This window comes from Balaenoptera borealis (assembly GCF_965194805.1).
Source record: "Balaenoptera borealis genome assembly, chromosome: 1".
Classification (NCBI taxonomy): domain Eukaryota; kingdom Metazoa; phylum Chordata; class Mammalia; order Artiodactyla; family Balaenopteridae; genus Balaenoptera; species Balaenoptera borealis.
The window spans coordinates 171,250,124-171,270,240 of NC_138860.1; the positions used below are offsets into that span (position 1 = coordinate 171,250,124).

Consider the following 20,117-nt stretch of genomic DNA (forward strand, 5'->3'; position numbering starts at 1 on the left):
CTGTAAAGTGGGGGTTCTACTACATCCACTTCACAGGGTTACTGAGAGGACTAAGTGAGATAACAGGTGTGATGCTCAGCACACAGCTTGGCATGAGACAGGCGCTCAATAAATGGCTCATGCTGTTCTCCTGCTTCCTGTTCCCTCCTACCCACTGCCCCAGACCCCAGGCCCTCCCCCAGGACTCACAGGCAGGCATGGGCTCCTGCCGGCCGCCCTTGACCTTGTCTTTCTTCTTTGTAGCATCCCAGCCTTCAAAAAAGCTCTGCCAGAAGGGAAAGTGGTAGTTAGTGAGGGAGGGAGCCCTATCCCCTTAAGAGAATGGGAGTGGGACCACGATAAGGGCCAGGTTCAGGGTTAAACTTGGGGCCTGAAATAAAGTCACTGTAAATTCCTTTGTAAGTGAGGGACTAAGTTCAATACCAAGCTGTGTAGGGGGAAGTGAGAAAAGAGGGAAAAAGAGGGTTAGAGTTCAGAGACATTTTAGAATGAGGGTCAGGTTTAGGGCAAATCCAGGTTTGAGCTGGGAAGAAGGTAAGGGTGAGGGTCAAATTAAGTCCAGATGGAGGTAGGATGGGATTCAAGTCAGAGTCCAAACGGAGCTTAGGATGACAGTCGGGGTCAAAGTCAGACTGGGATTTAGGTTGGAGGTCAGGGTCAGTGTTGGTGGTCAGGTTCATATCAGGAATAGAATAAGGATCCCGGCAGGGTCCAGATGGAGACTGAGATAAGTTTCAAGATCAGTTTTCAAGTCAGGGTTAGGATGAGAGTTAGAAACCAGGTCAGTCTGAGGTTAGGATCAAGGTCAAGGTCAAAAAATTAGGTTGAATTTAGGGACTGTCAGAGCATGGGTCCATCCAGGGCTGGGCTGAGGGCTGCCAGGGTCCACAGGGAGGAGCAACCAGGCAAGGCCTTGGCAAGGGGTCCTGGCTGGACTGGGGCCATGCACCTCATACTCCTGCTTGAAGCCGTAGCCCTCGGCCGTCTTCATCTGGTTGATGTGCTGCAAGAGGTCGGCCACACGCACCGCGGGATGCAGCTGTCCCGTGTGGTACGGGGAGCCCTTCCGGCCACACGGACGCCGCGGTGAGCCCCCCAGGAGGCTGCTGGCCTCAGTGACCCCACCACTGCGCTGGTCTCCTGTAGTCAGAGAAAGGGAAAGGGGTTTCTGATACACACGGGCCCCAGCCTGGGGAACCCCAGATGGACTCAGGGGGCCGAGGGAGGGAAGGGAGCACGGCCAGCGTGGAGGACGCCTGGGTTGTTTGCTGGAGCCAAGCAGCTGGCTGGGCCCACCCTGTGTGACCCTGGGTGGCCCCTTCGCTGCTGCATCTCAGTTTTCCCATCTGTAAAATGAGGGGATTGGTTCATATGAACTCAGAGGGCCCTTCTGGTTCAGCCCTGCCAGCTGTGATCCCGTGGTCCCCTCACCCCCCTGGGCCCACCCTTCTGTGACTTCACCTGCTGCCTGCAGGGGGAAGTGCTCAGCAGAGCCCATGACATCCCTCCTTCCTTCCCCTCTTCCAGGGAACAATCTGGAACATTGACAACTCCCAGCAATTACCCCCATTCAAAGATAAGCAAGTCCCGAAACTAGCTGCTGCTGCCACCCCTTCTGCAGATTAACAGGAAGCACCTGAATAGAGGCGTTTCTCCGCGTAAGCATTTCCATTGTCAGCCTGTGCGTAGGCTCAGCCCGTGGGGAAGAGGTGGAGAGGCTCACAGTGCCCCACGCGCCCCAGGAAACTGTCCTCTCCCTCCAGACCACCCACTCCCCGGCTCTCCTGGTCAGCATCCCCAAGGACATCCCACCCTGGTCCTTAGATCAGGTCCTGGGATTGAGAAAACAGTCCTGTCCAACCACACCCACCTTCCAACACTCACTCCCACACGCTGATTCCCTTCTCCTGGCCTGGGTGAGGTGCAGGGGCTTATTCTCCGCATGTCTCACCGCTGTTCTCTGCCCAGCGGGGCCCAGATGCCAGCCCCCTCCCTGCCCTGTGCCTTCACACATGCTTTTCCTCTGCTTCAAACACTCCCTCCTTTATGCCTGGTGAGCTCATATTCATCCTTCAGGTCTCAGCTAAAATGACCCTCCGTGGGGAGCCTTCTCTGGCTGGTGCCTGGCCTCTACTTCCTAGTCATGACTAATAGACAGAATGAATGCAGCACCGGGACGGACACCACAACCCCCCTCCTCTGTGCAGCTCCACTTCCCCAAACTCCAATCTCTGCCTCTTCAAATCAGGGAGACTGCAGGCCCTGCTTGGGTTCCCCTTCCTGTGCTGAGGTTTGAAAACTGCCTCCAAGTAGAAAGGTCATGCCAGGCAAGGATCACCTCATTTGTTTCTCTTCTCTCGGGAATCACAGTCATGAGGTGCCTGGCGCCCGATGTCTGAAAACAACTGTTTGATGTATTTTATCCAGATTTCTAGTTGCTTACAGCTGGAGGGCAAGTCATGTGCCAGTTACACATTCGTGGTCCAATGCCCCAAGCCCTTAGTTTTTCAGATAGGGAAACGGAGATCCAAAGAGGAGAGATTTGCCTAATGCAGTGGTTGTCCAAGTGTGTTCCAGAAAATACTGGTTGTGCCAGATGACTCAACGGTATTCCATTAAAAAGAAGAGAAGGAGGATGAGGAGGGGTTCTACGTTTTAAAGGAGTCAGTGAAATTGTTTTAAACAAAAATAAGTAGGTTTTTTTTCCCTGTTAAACCTCTCAGGGCTTCCAACAAGTTAGTGTGTATTTTAAATTTATTTATTTTTATTATTTATTTATTTTTGGCTGTGTTGGGTCTTCGTTTCTGTGCGAGGGCTTTCTCTAGTTGCGGCAAGCGGAGGCCACTCTTCATCGCAGTGCGCGGGCCTCTCACTATCGCGGCCTCTCTTGTTGCGGAGCACAGGCTCCAGATGCGCAGGCTCAGTGGTTGTGGCTCACGGGCCTAGTTGCTCTGCGGCATGTGGGATCCTCTCAGACCAGGGCTCGAACCCGTGTCCCCTGCATTGGCAGGCAGATTCTCAACCACTGCGCCACCAGGGAAGCCCAGTGTGTATTTTAAATCTCCAAGAGATGGAGGAAAATAGCAATGTTTCACCTCCCTCTTTCACCACGGAAAGCTTGTTTCATGAAACATCCTCAGGGGAACACAGTGTAATATGGCGATTAAGAGACATGCTCTGGAGTCAGACAGGCCTCAGATCAAATCCCAACTCTGCATGTGACCTTGGGGATGTTAATTACTCTCCAGAAATTTCCCTTTTCATATGACAAATGAAGATTAAAACTGTTACTCTCCAAGATGATGATGTAAATATTCAATAAGATAATGTGTATAAAGCACCCAGCCCAGTGCCTGGCACATGAGCACCTGCAGATGGAGCTGTTGACATGATTAGGAGTTTCCAGGAAAGGGAGGAACCTCTGGAGTCCCAGAAAGCCAGGGCAGCTGTTTGACAAGAGGTGGCCTTTCTGTCTTGGTCCTTCTCCACTGTAGGATCTTGGTCCAGGACCTGACAATTCTAAAGACCATCTACCACAAACACACAAGACAACCACAAAGGTGTCAAGAAAAAAAGATTTCTGCTGGCTCAAAGAACTCAGAGATGAAGGGGTCCTAAGTGTTCTTCGTGGAAACCATGCCAACAGCTCCATAGAGAGCTCTCCGGGTGGAGAATCCAATAGCTCATCCCAGAGATCTTGAAGGGTTGGAAGCCCTGATACAGCCTCACAAGTAGGCATGGAATCATCTTGCAATGGGTGAAGACAAGCAAAAAATCCCACTTGCTTGGGATCCAGACAGGAAGCCAGAGCCAAAGCTGGGTGGCTTCCAGCTGAGCCCGAGAGCAACACAAGATGTTCTACAAATAAGACCACCAGAAGACAAAGGATCATGAACAATTATGCTGCCATTAAGACCCTCCATTTCGTGGGGCCCAGAGAAGACAGGTCCTTACTCTTCTCACCCATGAATTACCATGGGATTTCACTCACACTCACACACATACACACACACACACACACACACACACACACACACACTCCCCCCCACTCCGCCTCTCCCATACACACACATACCCCAAGAACAAGCTTACCCACAGCCAGAAGCCCCTGAAAGGGAGGAAGAGAGGAAGGAAAGTAAGAGCCAGCCCTCAGCTTCAAGGTCACCACTCAGGGGCTCTCCCAGGCTCTCCCCAGCTCCACTATGATTGTCGGACAATTTTTGGGAGTAACCACTGGACAGCTGATGTTTTGTGGGGAGGGCTGAAGCCCAGAGGAAAGAACACTGGGTGTGGAGTCGGAGAAGCCTGAATTTGAATTCTGACTCAAGTCACTTGACCTCTCTGGACCTCAGTTTCCTCATTTGAAAATGGAGATCCTCAGACTTTCCTCAAAGATGGGCACTTTCCCCGATTCCCATCCACCCTCAGATGAAGACAGGCCACCGATTATACAATCTAGCAGCATATTATATTTTTCCTTCACTATTTGCAATTAGCAAATAACTTTAAAGAAACACAGTCTGTAATAATAGCTAACAATATCTAATATATTGAGTGCTTTCATATGCCTAGCATGATTCTTAAGTCATTCAATCCTTAGAATATCCCTATGACGTAGGTGCTATTGTTATCCCCCCTATTAAACAAGGAAACTGAGGCCCAGAAGGGTTAAGTTACCTGCTCCTTAAGTGGAAGCATCAGGATTCAAACCCAGGCCCATCTGACTCTGGGATCCTGTTGTCTTTCTCTGTTTTCCTCTCCTGATAAAGGGGCATTTGTGGTGTCAAATAAGAGGCACTTATTTGACGAACCATTTGGCCGGAACCCACTGGTTCCCACACTGGTCAAGAGCTCCGGATGGACAAGGGCCCAGAGGGTTTGAGGGTTTTCATAGGCAAGATCAGAGTCGACGGGGGCACATTCCAACATCTTGGGAACATCCCAGCTCAACATTTACTCAGCATGGGAAGTCCCTATTTAAAACTTCCATATTGAGGATACATCAAAATCAACATGGCTTTCTGTTCTAAACCACAAAACTCTGGCCTCCACTGTTTGGAAAGAAAAGAAGGAAGTGGCGGCTAGACCAGCATGGGGCATAAAGAAAGAGAGAGAAGCCTTGAGACTGAGCTCCAGTCTCCTGACTACACCTTGAGCTTCCCAGCCGTCACACCTTCCCCGTGTCCTGCATCCTACCTTCAGTGCCCCCGCCCTCCTCACCATCAGTCAAATCTCATCCATCTCAGCCGAAACCCTGACCTCCCCTGCCCAAAGGTATATCTTCTCAAGACTATGGCAGCACTAATTGTCCCCACTACCCCCTGGCAATTAGCCTGGTGTGGACTTCCCTGGGTCAATCTCATCTCCCCAACTAGTCAGTGAGTTCCTTGGGAGCAGAACCCGTGTTTCCTGCCTCACTGCATCTCTCCATAAGACTCAGCAGCAAGGCATGTGCCCACACCACCTGCACCTCCCACTCTCCCCAGCACCCACTTGAGTTTTCAGCCCAAGCAAACCTCTCCATGTCATCCTCTGTGCCCACCTCCATGCATTTACACATGCTGTTCTTCATGCACATTTGCCTTTTCCTTCCCATCTCTGCCGGTCCAAATCCTACGCGGTCCTCTAGGCCTAGCATGATACAGCAGAAACAGCAATTTGCAATTCAGAAAGAACTGAATTTAAATCCTGACTCTGCCACCTTCTGCTTGATCTGGACAAGTGATTCTCCTCTCTGGGTCTCTGTTTCCTCATTTGTAAGATGAAGGGTTGATAACAGCTACTACTGTGTGTGTAAATTTAATGAGGGAGGTCACAAAGAGAACGTGATGCATAAATGCATGTCAATGAATTTGAAAACATAAATGAAATGGACACATTCCTAGACAAACATAACTTACTAAAAGTGTCTTGAAAAAAACAGAAAGCTTGAATAGTCCTTTACTCCTTTAAATAGATTGAATTAAAAGTTTAAAATGTTTCCATAAAGAAAACAAAAAAAAGAGATTGTTTCACAGGTGAATTCCACCAAACTTTCAAGGAGCCAATTACTCCAATCTCCCATGATAAGGAAAAAAGAGAAGAGACCTCAATGCATTTTATAAGACAAACAGAATCTTGATACCAGAAACCAGACAAAGACAGTATAAAAAAAGAAAAATTATAGGCCAATCCCACTCGGGAATACAACTTTAGAATCTTGAACAATATTATAATTATACTGAATCCAATAATTCATTAAAAAAATTATGCATGATGACCAAGTTGAATTTACCCCAGGAATTGAAAGTTATTTTAACATTAGAAAATCTAAAAATGTCACTCACCTCACTAACAAACTAAAGGAAAAAAATATGGCATCATAGTAAATCCAGAAAAAAAAGCATTTGCTAAATTTAATGCCCATTTAAAATAAAATCTCTTAGCAAACTAAAAACCGAAAGGAATTTTGTTAATCTGATAAGACACTTCTTCCAAAAACCTATGGCAAACTTCATTCTCAGTGTTTTAATGTTAGAAGCATTTCTTTTAAAACCAGGAAAACAAGACAATGATTTCTGCTATAACCACTTCCATTTGAGGTTCCAGCCAGTGCCATGCAGAAAGATAAGGAAAAAAAGGATAAGAAACGAGAAATAAGAAACAGAACTGTCAATATTCACAGATCCTTTGTACTCAGGAAATCTGAATGATTCTACAGACAAATTAGAATTAATCAGAAAGTTTAGACCCTGAATAGCCAAAGCAATCTTGAGAAAGAAGAACAAAGCTGGAGATATCAAGCACCCTGACTTCAAACTATACTACAAAGCTACAGTAATCAAAACAGTATGGTACTGGCACAAAAGCAGACATATAGATCAATGGAACAGAATAAAGAGTCCAGAAATAAACCTACATACATATGGTCTATTAATCTATGACAAAGAGGCAAGAATATATAATGGGGAAAAGACAGTCTCTTCAACAAGTGGTACTGGGAAAACTGGACAACTACAAGTAAAATAATGAAACTAGACCATTTTCTCATACCATATTTAAAAATAAACTCAAAATGCCTTAAAGACTTAGGCATTTTTCCAAAGAATACATGCAGATGGCCAACAGGCACATGAAAAGATGTTCAACATCACTAATCATCAGGGAAATGCAAATCAAAACCACAGTGAGATATCATCTCACACCCATCAGAATGGCCATCCTCAAAAAGGCAAGAAATAACAAATGTTGGTGAGGATGTGGAGAAAAGGGAAGCAATGTTGGTAGGAATGTAAATTGGTGTAGTCACTATAGAAAACAGTGCAGAGGTTCTGCAAAAACTTTAAAATAGAACTACCGTATGACCCAACAATTCCACTTCTGAATATTTACCCAAAGAAAATGAAAACACTAGTTCAAAAAGAGATATGCACCTCAGTGTTCTTTGCAGCACTATGTATAATAGCCAAGATATGGAAGCAACCTAAGTGTCCAATGACAGATGAATAGATAAAGAAGATGTGCTATATATATATATATATATATATATATATGTGTGTGTGTGTGTGTGTGTGTGTGTGTATATATATATATATATATATATATATATACACACACAATGGACTATTACTCAGCCATAAAAAAAGAATGAAATCTTGCCATTTGTGACAACATGGATGGACCTGGAGGGTATTATGCTTAGTGAAATAAATCAGACAGAGAAAGACAAATATTGTATGTTTTCACTTATGTGTAGAATCTAAAAAGCCAAACAAATAGACAAATATAACAAAACAGAAGCAGACTCACAGATATGGAGAACAAATTAGTGGTTGCCCGAGGGGAGAGGGGTGGGAGGATGGGCAAAACAGATGAAGAGGATTAAGAGGTACAAACTACCAGTGATAAAATAAAGTAGTCACAGGGATATAATATACAGCACAGGGAATATAGTCAATAATATTGTAATAACTTTGTATGGTGTATAATCTATAAAAATATCAAATAACTATATTGTATACGTGAAACTAAGCCAACTATACTTCAATAAAAAAAAGAAAATTTATCAAGGTGTATGGATATAAGATCAACATCTATACATATAAAAATCAACTGCATTTCTCTATATGACCAATACTTAGAAATATGATCTTCTAAAAATGTATCAATACCATTTATGCTGGGAAAACTGGACATCCATATGCAAAAGAATGAATTTGGACCCTTATCTAAAACCATACACAAAAATTAACTCAAAAAAGACTAAAGACCTAAATGTAAGACCCCAAACTATAAAACTCTTAGAAGAAAACATAGGGCAAAAGTTTCATGACATCAGATTTGGCAAGGATTTCTGGGCTATGACACCAAAGGCATAAGTAACAAAAGAAAAAAAAAGACAAAATGGACTACATCAAAATGTAAACATTTGTTCATCAAAAGACACTATCTGCAGAGTAAAAAGGCAACCCACACTATGAGATAAAATATTTGTAAATCGTTCATCTGATAAGGATTAATATCCAGAATATATACAGAACTCCTAAAACTCAACAACAAAAGGACAAACAACCCAATTCAAAAATTCTCCAGATAAAATACACAAATGGCCAATAAACACATGAAAAGATGCCCAACATCACATCATTCAGCATTAGGGAAATGCAAATCAGAACTATGAGATACCATCTCACATCCATTACGATGGCTGCTATAAAAAAAAAACTGTCTTGAACAGAAAACAAGTGTTGGCAAGGATGTGGGGAAAACTGGAACCCTTGTGCACTATTGGTGGGAATGTAAAATGGTGCATCCACTGTGGAAAACAGTATGGCAGTTCCTCGAAAAGTTAAAAATAGAACTACTATATGATCCAGCAATTCCATTTCTGGGTATATACCCAAAAGTATTGAAAGCAGGGCCCCAAAGAGATATTTGTATACACCCATGTTCATAGTAGCATTATTCACAAGAGCTAAAACATGGAAGCAACCCAAGTGTCCATCAACAGACAAATGGATAAGAAAAGTATGTGTATACATACAATGAAATATTATTCAGCCTTAAAAAGAAAGGCAATTCTGGGAATTCCCCGGCGGTCCAGTGGTTAGGACTCTGTGCTTCCACTGCAGGGGGTACGGATTCAATCCCTGGTTGGGGGACTAAAGATCCCACATGCTGTGTGGCGTGGCCAAAAAATTTTTTTAAATAAATAAATAAAATATTTTTTAAAAAGCAATTTTAAGAAACACTTAAGAAAACAAAGGCAATTCTGAAAGACGCTACAACATGGATGAACCTTGAGTACATTATGCTAATTGAAATAAGCCAGTCCCTAAAGACAAGTACCGTATGATTCCACTTAATATGAGATAGAGTAATCAAAGTCATAGAGACAGAAAGTAGAATGGCGGTTGCCAGGGGCTGAGAAGGTAGGGAAAGGGGCGTTTAATGGACACAGAGTTTCAGTTTTACAAAATGAAAATCGATCCAAAGATTCAAAGCAAATTCATCCAACAAAGTTTTCCAAGGAACTTGAAAAGATGATTCTAAAATCTGTAAGAAAGAGAATGAGTGCAAATATAGCCAAGACATCCCTGATGAAGAACTAAGTTGGGAGGGCTTGATGTGTCAAAATCAAGACCTAGATAGCTAGTTTGCTATTGGTACAGGAATCACCAAACGGGCCGATGAAAGAATAGGGAGCCAAAACACAATCCGTATATGTATGGGAATGTGATATATGATAAGGGTGGCACTGCGAATCAGTGGTGAAAATACAAACTATAATACCTGATGCTGGGACAGCTGGTTTTCCCTATAGAAAAAATAAAATCCTTAATTCATATCACATACAAAAATCAACTACAGATGGATAAAGATTTAAATGCGAAATGCAAAATATTAAAAGTTTTAGAAAAAAGTAAAAAATATCTTATGACCTTGCATAAGGAAGAATTCTTCTTTAAGCAAGCACAAAAAATAGAAATCAAAAAGGAAAAGATTGATGAACTTGACTGAATTGAAATAAAAATCTGTTCATCCAAAGATACTATAAATAACCTGCAAAGATGAGCCACAAATTGGGAGAAGATATTTGCAATTCATAAGGGACAAATGAGTCTCATCCCAAATATATAAAGAACTCCTAAAAACCACTAAGAGAGCAACAGAAAACCGAACAGAAAATTAGGTAAAAGACATGAAGAGGCATTTTATGGAAGAAGAAACCTGAATGGCCAATGATGATTTGCAAATATATTCAACCTCACTAGTAATCAGAGAAATGTAAATTAAGACTATAGAGAATTACCATCTTATACAAACTAGTTTGACAAAAGTGAAGAAGCCTGGCAAATTTTGATCTTGATGTGGAGCAATGGAAACTTACACCCTGTTGCTAGGAGTGAACACAGGCAAAGACACTTTGGAAAACAATTTGACACTGTCTTATAAAGCAGAACAAGCACATACTTTATAATCTAGCAGTTCTACTTCCAGAATCTGCTGTGCAGGTGCATCTGGAGATTCATTTAAGAATGTTCACAGCAGCCTCGTTTGTAATAACAAGAAAACTAGGAACAAATCAAATGCCCATGGATGTCAGAATGAAGAAATAAATTGTGATATATTCATACAGTGGAAAGCTATACATCAGAGAAAATAAATGAACTACAGCAAAACATCCACCTGGGTAAATATTGGAAACATGGTGCTGTGTTGAAAAATAGAGAGCAATTTCATTTCTATCAAGCTCGAAAATGAGCAAAATTATATAATGCACTGTTTGGGGACACATGCACATATGGTAAAATTACTCCCAAAAAGGCAAGAAAGTTATAAACATAAATTTCAGGGGAATATTTACATGTAAGAGGGAGGTAGTGGATATGGGAGGGGCACCCAGATGACATTCAAATTCACCAGCGGGGTTCACCGGTGTTTGGTGTATTATTATGACTTTATGATTTTCATAAATGTTGTTTTTTGTACAAATCAGCACTAAGTAGAATAAAAAGATGTGTGATGAAGCAATTTATGACAAGCTCCTAGCATATACAGCTGACTCACTATACTCTCCCTGCAGGCCAGGTACAGCACTAAATGATGAACACACATTCTCTTATTTAGTCTTCCAGCAGCCCTACCAGCAGAGATGATCTTTATCCTCATTTTATACATGAGGAGGCAGACATCCAGAGGGATTAAGCCACTTGCCCCAGGTCATGCACCTAAGGGGATGTGAGATGCACACTGAGGTCTGACTCCCGAGCACTTCCTCTCACACAGCAGGAAAGAGACTGCTCTGATCCCACAGCAGCCCTCCCTCCTCTGAGTCCCCAGAACACTTCCCACAATTAACCTGTGAACTCGCACTCCTCTTAGATGAATCTGTGTCTAAGTCCTCAATTTTCCTAAAGCTCCTCCAGTACAAAGATAATACCTGTGCCTTCTCTGTATTCCCAGGGCTGGTGCTGGTACCCAGCAGGATGCTTAGTACTGTTGGTTCGGAGTGTTACAGAATCATCTGATGTGGGGCTCTGGGCTGTTGGCTCAGAAGTCTGGGGAAGGAGTGCCTGGGGGCCACGAGGAAGGGCCGGGCACTCACCCCGGGGGCTGTAGCCATGGCCGTCCATGAAGGAGAGGCCCAGCCGCTCATCTTCCTGCAAGGTGCTCTGGTCCGTGAAGCTCCGGTCCACGGCACTCATCATGTGGGTCTTCTCCTGGCGGTAGTTGACCGTGGCCTTGGTCATGTTCACTGGCTTCCTGCAGAGGAGGGGTGATGGGAGACATGGGTGCTCAGCTGGGCAGGACAGCAGCCAGAGGTGAATGGGGAGGCCTGGCAGTCAGGGGGCCTTGAGGCCAGGAGCCAGTCTAGAAGCATCTCTGGATGCTGAGGGGGCTCTGCCTCCATCCTTTGCCCACCAGACCCAGTGAGCTGCTGCCTCCCCCAAGAGGGACTGGGTAGGGTCCCTGTCCTGGGGACCTTTGCTGACAGCAAGGGATGGAACAGCAGTGGCCTCAGGCTGGGATCTGCCTCCTAACTCTCACTGGCCCCGAGGGCTCAGGAAAGGGGAGGAAAGTCACTCTGGGTGACTATTTTGGTGTCACAGCAGACAGTCACTGCACCCCAAACAAGGGAGATGCCTGCCCCAGCTCCAGCCCCAGCAAGCCCCATAGGTAACCTTCCTTCCTCCGTCCTCACCACACAGCTGCCCCGGGAACTCTTCCTCCTGCAATGGGGTTGGACTACACTCCTTCATGGCGAAGAGTCTGGCTAGTACTCGATCAGTCTCATAAGTTTTCACTGGGCACAGAATGACTCCAACCGTGACTTCTTCTTGCCCCCCAGAACCCCCAGGATGGTTCCAGCACAGGCCACACTAGACTTGTAAAGAAATCCACGCAGGGTCCCTATTCCCGTCACTGCCCACCACTCCATCCAGCCACCAGAAGCAGCAGAGAGAGAAGGCGAGAGGCCCCGGACCCTCCCGAGAGGACAGAGCTTCTGGAGAGCCCCTGGGCCGGGGCCACACACAGCCCAGGCCTGCAGCCCAGCTTTACAGATGAGGATGGCAGTTTGTGACCCCAGGGAACTCGGAGGAAAGTGGGAGGGAGAACGGGGTGGGGAGGCAAGGGCCACAGCTCCAAGACCGAGGGGCTGAGCAACGGGCAAAGGGAAAGGACTTGGGACCTGCGCTGAGACTGGAGAAGAGCCAGGGCCCCATCACAGGGAAGGCTCGAGATGAGAGAGCCGTTCACCTCTAGGCCCTACAGCATGCAGGGTGTGGGGCAGACCTGAGAGAGGACTTCCGGGTCATGCGGGCTCAGGGACACTGGTCATCCCTGGAGATGAAGAGGCCAGTGCAGGGATCCCCCAGACAAACAGGCAAACTCCACTCAGCCCCTCCTGGCTCAAGAGCCGCCTGGGGCCCAAGCGGGACAGGATGACCTCTGGATGCCCCTCCTGCCAGGACCTCGACGTCCCTCCTGTGCTAAGATGGCTCTGTGTCCACGCTGGGGACCAGTGCTGCCGGGCACTGCGGTGGGCGCGGCCTTCCCCGTCTGGACAAGAGATGGCTCAGCAGGCCCAGGCCTCCTGCTCCCAGCCGCACCCGCGGGCTCTGGGCATCACCCTTACTGTGGCCCAGGGCAGAGCCAAAGACCCCTTTGGGGACAGGTGAGAAGAAGCCTCTGTGGCTGTGACCTTGACCATCAACATAAGAGAGAAGGTGGAGGAGGAAGGGAGGTGAGGAGGGAGAAGAGAAGGGGCAAGAGGACTGACAGAGGAGGAAGAGAGTAAAGGGACAATGACAAGGAGAGAGAGAGAGAGGGAAGGAGACAGAGGGAGGGAGGGACAGGTCAGACACCAGCAACCACAGGGAAGACAGACAGAGGATAGCCCGTCAAGCTGGCTGAACAATGGTGCCCAAGGAGGACCCATCGCGAGCGGATACTGGCCTAGAAGGTCTGCAGCGGTGTACCCCAGGGCTCTGTTCCCACCCAGGCCTCCTGGTCCACTTGGAAGAGGAACCTGAAACACCAACCAACCAGATCCACAGACACAGCCAGGAGGGACACCTCGCACTGAGGCCTCCAGCCGATCTCAGGGTGAGACCAAGCAGATGCCACGTAACATGGACCCTTGGAAAAGTTCTGCATTTAGGTTCAAAATTAGCTGCAAAGTAGAGAGGGAGGGCGAGCTGCCTTGTCAGCAGCTCCTGGAAAAGCCGAGCTGGAGGCTCCACGTGAGTTGACGGGGGTGTGGTTGCTGGAAAAGCCAGTGTGATGGTGGGTGACTTCGATGCAAGAAGAGGGTCCAGGGAGGAGGTGAGAGACCACCGTCCCCTGGGCTGGCCCGGGGCCACCTGAGTCTGCTGTGTAAGGAGGGGACAAGCACAGGTAAGGGGAATGTTCTGGAAGGCTTGCAGGGTCAGCGATCACAGAGGCAGGAAACAGAGCAGCATGGACAGACCGTGGAGTCAGACGGGGCCTGGGTTGTAACCCCAGCTCTGCCTGTCCTGTGGCCTCTGATGAGTCCCTTAAACTTCCTGAGCCTCAGTTTCCTCATCAGTAAAATGGGGTGATCACAGTGCCTCTTCTCAGGGTTGTTGTGCGAATTCTGTGTGAAGAACTGAGCCCAGGGGAGGTGCCCAGGAAACGGTGGGTCTGAGGAGCTGGGGTCACCAGCTGGAGAAGGGCTGGTGGCACCCTGGGAGCCGCGTGCACCGTGCGGAGAGCTGCCATGTGTCTGCCCCACACACGCGCGCACAGAGCTGTGGATCCAGAGCGGGACCCGGGTGAGGACCTTCCTGGATGCGGACTGCGGTCTGACGTCAGGAGGTCCCACCCAGCAGGAGTGGCTCAAGACACAAGGGGCTGCCTCAGGGGCAAGAGGACACAGAGGCTCAGGGAGGTCGAGTGACTTGCCTGGGGTGGCTCAGCAGAGCCAGGTCTGAACCTGAGACTGACCACAAAGCCAGCGCTCCTGACCTCCACACAGGAGGATGACAGGGAGAGGAGAGACAGAGCAGAGGAGGGAAGCTCAGAGACAGGGTGGCCGTGGAGGAGGGGCTGACGCCAGGCCAGGCCGGCGTGGGGGCAGGGGCTCCCCAGGAGGGGCGGGGCTCTGAGGCAGGTGCGCTACTTACGGGTAGTAGGAGTAGGCATAGTGGTCTCTCCTGGCAGCGTGCAAAGAGAACAGCACAGGTGGGCCACGGTCCTTCCCCAGGCCGGGCCCAGGGCAGCACCCCCAGCAGGGAGGGGCCTGGTGCTTTCCGTGCTGGGGGCGGGGCTGGCCGGGGACCGACAGGTCAGAAGGGCCTTCCTTGACCCAAGGGCTGGCCGGGCTCAGTCTCTGAGGACCAGGACCCAAGGTCCCTTCTAGAACCTTCCCCAAGCCCACTGCTGGAGTGAGAAGGAGGTGGGGAAAGGGCCTGGAGGGAAGCAAAGCTTTCACACACAGTCATGCACACATGCGTTCACAAAGAGAAATGCACTGCACGCTCACATATGCAGACACACTCATATGGATACACACGCTTATACACAGAAACACAATGACACACTCATGCACTTACAAACACAGATATTTACACACATGCAGACACTCGTACACATGTATTCAAACACACACTGACACACACAGGTACATACACAAACACACGCTCACACACAGACGCCTGCGCTCACACACACGGACACCCCCACTCACACACTCAAGGTAACTGCCGCACTCTCCCCTGCAGACAGTCCCCACTGCGGTCCCCGTGCCACCCACCCCTGCAGGCCCCTCTGCCCTTGACGGGAGGGACAGCCCTCTGCAAGCACCTGTGCCTGGGAGGGAACGAGCGGCCTCGTCACCCACCCAGACTGCCCCTGGGTGCGGGGTCCATTAAAGGAGCCGGGTCACCCCCTCACGGGCACCCAGAGCACAGGGGGCTCAAGAGCCCTGACCTGACCGCCAGGCACCAGCAGCGAGGAGGGGGGGCAGGTCTGACTCCCAGCTCCCAGGTGGGGAAGCCGGGTCCTGGAGAGTCACGGTCTGCCTGGGGCTCTTGGGGGTCAGCGAGAGTCCAGAGCAGGCCCAGGACCCTGCCCCCAGAGCCAGCTCCCTCCTGCGGCCCCGTCCAGGCCCACTCCAGGGTCCTCCACTCACCCGCCCCACGTCACCCATCAGTGGGGAGGGAAGGGAAGGAGAGGGGAGGGGAAGACTGAGGCCCAGCCAGGGCAGGAGATTGGCTCGAGGTCGCACAGCATGTCACCCACCCCAGGGACAGAGGGGGGGTCCAGGGCCCTGAGCTGTTCACAGAGGCTCTGAGGGGAGGGGGGAGGGGCTGAAGGAGTGGTGTTCTTCTGGTCTCAGCTGAAATATCATGACTTTAAAAGAGCCTTCCCTAAGGAGTCCCCCACAGTCACCAACTACATTATGTCCCCCTTTACCCTCTCTCTGCCCCCCACCCCGACACCCTGGTCTTTTCACAATTTGTAATTACGCATTTGTGCTTTTTCTAGTTTAATGCCAGGCCCGCCACTTATAACCACAAAGCACAAGAGGACGGCATCTTGGTCGCTTTTGCCCACCACTGGATCCCCAGGGCCCAGGACAGTGCCCAGCACATTATATTCCATAGATATTTTATTGAATCGAGTAATCAATAAATGAGGAAAAATAAATAAAAGAACTCTACTTTTATGAGCTTCCATTTCCTCCTCTAAACAAGTGAGGTTAATAATAATCCCCCCAAGGCAAGCACGCACTCAGCCCTTCCCTGCCCCCTCCTTCTGCTGGGTTGGGAGGGGCGTTCAGGAGGACCCAAGTCCCCTGGGCCAGACCCTGGGGATACACAGCCAACAGACAGAACTTCCTCCACCCCCATGCAGCTCTCAGTCCAGCAGGGAAGAGAAATACTGAGCAAAGCGCTGCGAGCATGTGAATGAAGTGCTGGGGTTGGGGGGACCGGGGCAGGGAGGGCTGCAAAGGGAAGTGGGGAGGGTCTCTGGAAGCGGAACCAAGGGATCCAACCGGCCAGGGGCACCCCGGAGTTCCCCAGGGCAGGTGCATCCAGCCTCACTGTCCGCAGGGCAGGGCAGGATGGAGAAGCCGACACCTGCCCCCAGCGCCTCCCATAACCCCCACGGCAGGCGCCTCCTCCCTCCAACCAGGTGCACAGGGTCTAACTGGGAGCTGCCCTCCCTCCGCAACCTCCTAATCTGTCCATTACATCTGTACCCCAGGTTGATCTGAACACCCCCATCCCTGCCAGAGCTGCTCTGTCCCATGGCACCCCACAGTACAGACTAGGGGAGCCCCCAGGAGCACAGTGGACCCTGAAGGCCGGGTAGGATTCGGGGGATGCAGCGAGGTGCTACAGAATGGGACCGAATGGCTTTTAGAGGACCTAAGGAGGGGCGGGGGGGGGTGGGGGGGGTGGATCCTAGAGGCTTCCAGTAGCAGCTGCATAAAGTGGAGGGTTTCCTAGTGAGGCTCTGGCAGCATCTCTGACCCACCCTCTCCTGGGCCTGGCGCTCTCTTTGCAGGAGTGGCTAACGTCCCCTACTTTGCCAATCTTCCCTTGAGGGTAAATTTCTAGAGCCTCGAATACCACCTGCAACCCCCAAGATCTGACCCCTCCCTTACAGCCCTCTCTATCTGCACCACTACCCAGCCCCCAGGGCCTTGCCACTTACAGGAACCTATTGTGTGCCAGTTGTGGTGAGGCCCTTCACGTGCCCAGCCGTGAGGAGGATGGGCTTTGCAGTCAGGCCTGGGTTGTCAGGACCTGCCACTTAGCCAAGTGACATGGGCAAGTCGCTTAATGATAGTTTCCTGACCTGTGAAAAGGGACTTAGACCTGCTTCGTGGGTCAGAATCCAAGAAGGAAAAATTCTCTGATGTATTCCGAGTCCCAGAACAGTGCTTCGTACACAGTAGGTGCTCAATAACTCCTGTTCTAATGGCTGATGTGTATAGAACTCCTGGCACAGAGTAATATTCATTAAATGACAGTTTAAAATATTTTGTCTCAGGAATCTGTACAGGGACTACGGGAAGGGAAAAATCAGAGCCCAGCAATCTGGACTGGACATCCCCACGCCACCCCACCGGTGGCCTGCCCCACCCCCAGACTCTCTAGGAGAGTTTTTCTCCTATCGTTGCCTGGCCTCAGGCAAGGGGGCCCTGGCCAGTTCTCCCTCATCTCCCTGGATCCCGCTTATCTGCTCCTGGCATCCCAGAGACCCAGAGCCAACACACCCATGTGTGCCCAGCCTGGCAGCAGCAAGGGCTACAGAAGCCAGAACCCAGGCGGGGAGAGGGTGGAGCGGGCTCTGCCTCTGGCTCCCTGGGTGACCTCGGGCAGGTCCATGACCCCTTCTGGGCCTCAGCATCTCCATCCCTCAATTAAGGGGCTTGGACCACAGTGTCCTGGGGCTGCCTGGTGGGGAATGCGGTGGGGTGGGGAGGGAGAGCAAAGGGGTCTCAGAAGTCCCCACTCAGCTCCAACCCGAGGCTCAGCCTTCAGCTGCTCCATATACTGAGCTCCCAGGAGAGGTTTATTTGGTGTTTTGAAGATGGGTTCTGCTGCTTTTGAAAGACTGGAAAACCACGAGACTAGACGTCCTTGAGCTACATGGCAGCTCTCAGTTTCTGGGCTCTGAGCCTCTATAATTCTAAATTCTGAGATTCTCAGAATCTCAAATCCTGGATTTCTAAAACTCCAAAATTGTAAATCCTGGATTCTAAGATATGCTGGGATTCACTCTGCCCACTGCAAAATGCACTGGGAAAATGCATCCCTCACAAACACAAGGACTGGACCTTTGAGGCCCAGGAGATGGCACGGGCAGGAAGGAGGTCTCCTCTGAGTCACGGGCCCAGGAGGACTCCTCAGGGATCAACGGTAACAGAGTCCAGGGCAAGCTAAGCCCAAGAGAAGGTGGGGCCTGGGAAGAGCAGAGGGTCCTTGCTTTGAGTGGAGTGAGCCCTGCCCCCACCTCAGGATCAACACCACAAGCCCATGGTTAGGGAGACAAGAGAGCAGAAGACCTTCGGGGGGCTGAGGATTCAAAGTCAGGTTACCTCCACACCTTCCCCATCAGAACAGCCCAGCAGGCACAGGAGGGCGGTGCCCACGCCCAGCACGGCTCCTTGGCCTTGAGCCGGCAGTGAGTGCCCTTGCCTGGACAGTGGCACCTGGCACCAGCCAGAACTGGGCTCCAGCCAAGCCACTCTAGGGCAGCTCCATTTGCAGAGTCTCGGGCTTCCCCCGACCCGGCTTGGGTCCATTCACAGGCCTGATGCCCAGGCTGGCAGCCCTCCACACACCCGCCAGGAGACTGCCTGACCAGCCCCCAGCCTCCTCTCTGCTCACCAGGCCTCTGACGGAGAGAAGCCTCGGGTGGGCCAGGGCACCGGCCTCACTCACCCCTTTCGGATGATAATAATAATGGCCCCCAGGAGGAGGATGAGGACGGCAAGTCCCCCTGCACAGATGCCCAGGATGAGCCCCATCTCCTCCGACCTCTGGGACACCTCCAGGGGCTGTTTGCTTTCCTTGCAGGCAGCTGGGGAGAACAAAGCAGAACAAAGGATCAGAGGGGAGATCAGGACCACCTTAAGCCCCAAGGAATAAACCCGGCTGCACAAACAGGTTCACAAAGACATCTGCCCCTCATCCTCAGCATGTGTCCCGCCTTTCAATCAAACCCATCTCCTCATCATCCCTCACACCTTCCGCATTCCCGTGTCAGAGGCTTTACGTGCCCTGTGCCCCTAACAGGGATAGCTCCCTTCACCTCTCTGTTTGCTCAAATCCTCCCCATCCTTCAGTGGACGGGAGATGGAGGATGTGTGGGGCCTTCAGACCCCGCCCTTTTGCCCTCCTGGGAGGCAATGGGGGGAGAGAATTATGTACCCAGGGCATGGTTAGGGCATCTCAGGATGGGGAACCAACCACATTCCCCATCTGGGAGCAGGGACAATCCCTACACCACAGGGTCCATGCTGTCCCCACTTCTCCCCACCACAGGGAAGGGGGCAGATACAGACCTCAGTGTCCAGTACCCACCACCCCCGTGGCCCAACCATAATGGCTCACCCTCCTCCAGGCCCCTGCCAAGGCCCCTTCTGTGACCATGGCAGGATGAGGGTTTGTCCCCACTGCCCAGTCTGGAAGAAGGAGCCCTTGAGGTGGGGCATACAGGGAGCAAGAAAGGGAAATGTTTCCTGACCCCCAAGCCTGCCGGACCACCCTCCTCTGCTCCCACAGGCCTGGGGACCCAGGGTCCACCTCCCCAGAGCCCAGCAAGTAAGAAACCCGCTACTAAAGGACTGAACCCAGGGGGGACTTACCTTTCCTGGCAATGCGGATGCAATTCAGCCGGGTCTCCTGGAGGCACAGATGGGGGTCTCAGCACCGCTGAAGCCAAGACCTGACCCTCCCCAGAGGGAATCTTAGACAGCGTGTCTTGGGCCTGGTCAGGGCTTTTCTGGTGTGGACTGTTACTAAAGACACCCCACCTGGCAAGAGGGCCTGGGGGGAACCAGGGAGGGAGGGGCCAAGAGGGAAGGAGCCTGCAATAGGGTAATGCCTTAGGAAAGGGGGATGAGATAGGTGGAAACAGAGAAAGAAACAGCA

The 20,117-nt window shown here is 50.1% G+C and overlaps 1 protein-coding gene across 2 annotated transcripts in view; it reads right to left on the minus strand.

Moving 5' to 3' along the window:
* PTPRU (protein tyrosine phosphatase receptor type U) overlaps positions 1-20,117 on the minus strand; it is an 82,333-nt gene that overhangs the window by 20,825 nt on the left and 41,391 nt on the right. For both annotated transcript variants that reach the window (XM_082347431.1, XM_082347430.1), the window contains exons 13-17: positions 19,832-19,868; positions 18,906-19,044; positions 11,588-11,745; positions 950-1,140; positions 190-265 (exon numbers count right to left, since the gene is read on the minus strand). In XM_082347431.1, the coding sequence (XP_082203557.1) occupies positions 190-265; positions 950-1,140; positions 11,588-11,745; positions 18,906-19,044; positions 19,832-19,868 (601 nt within the window). The remainder of the gene's footprint in view (positions 1-189; positions 266-949; positions 1,141-11,587; positions 11,746-18,905; positions 19,045-19,831; positions 19,869-20,117) is intronic.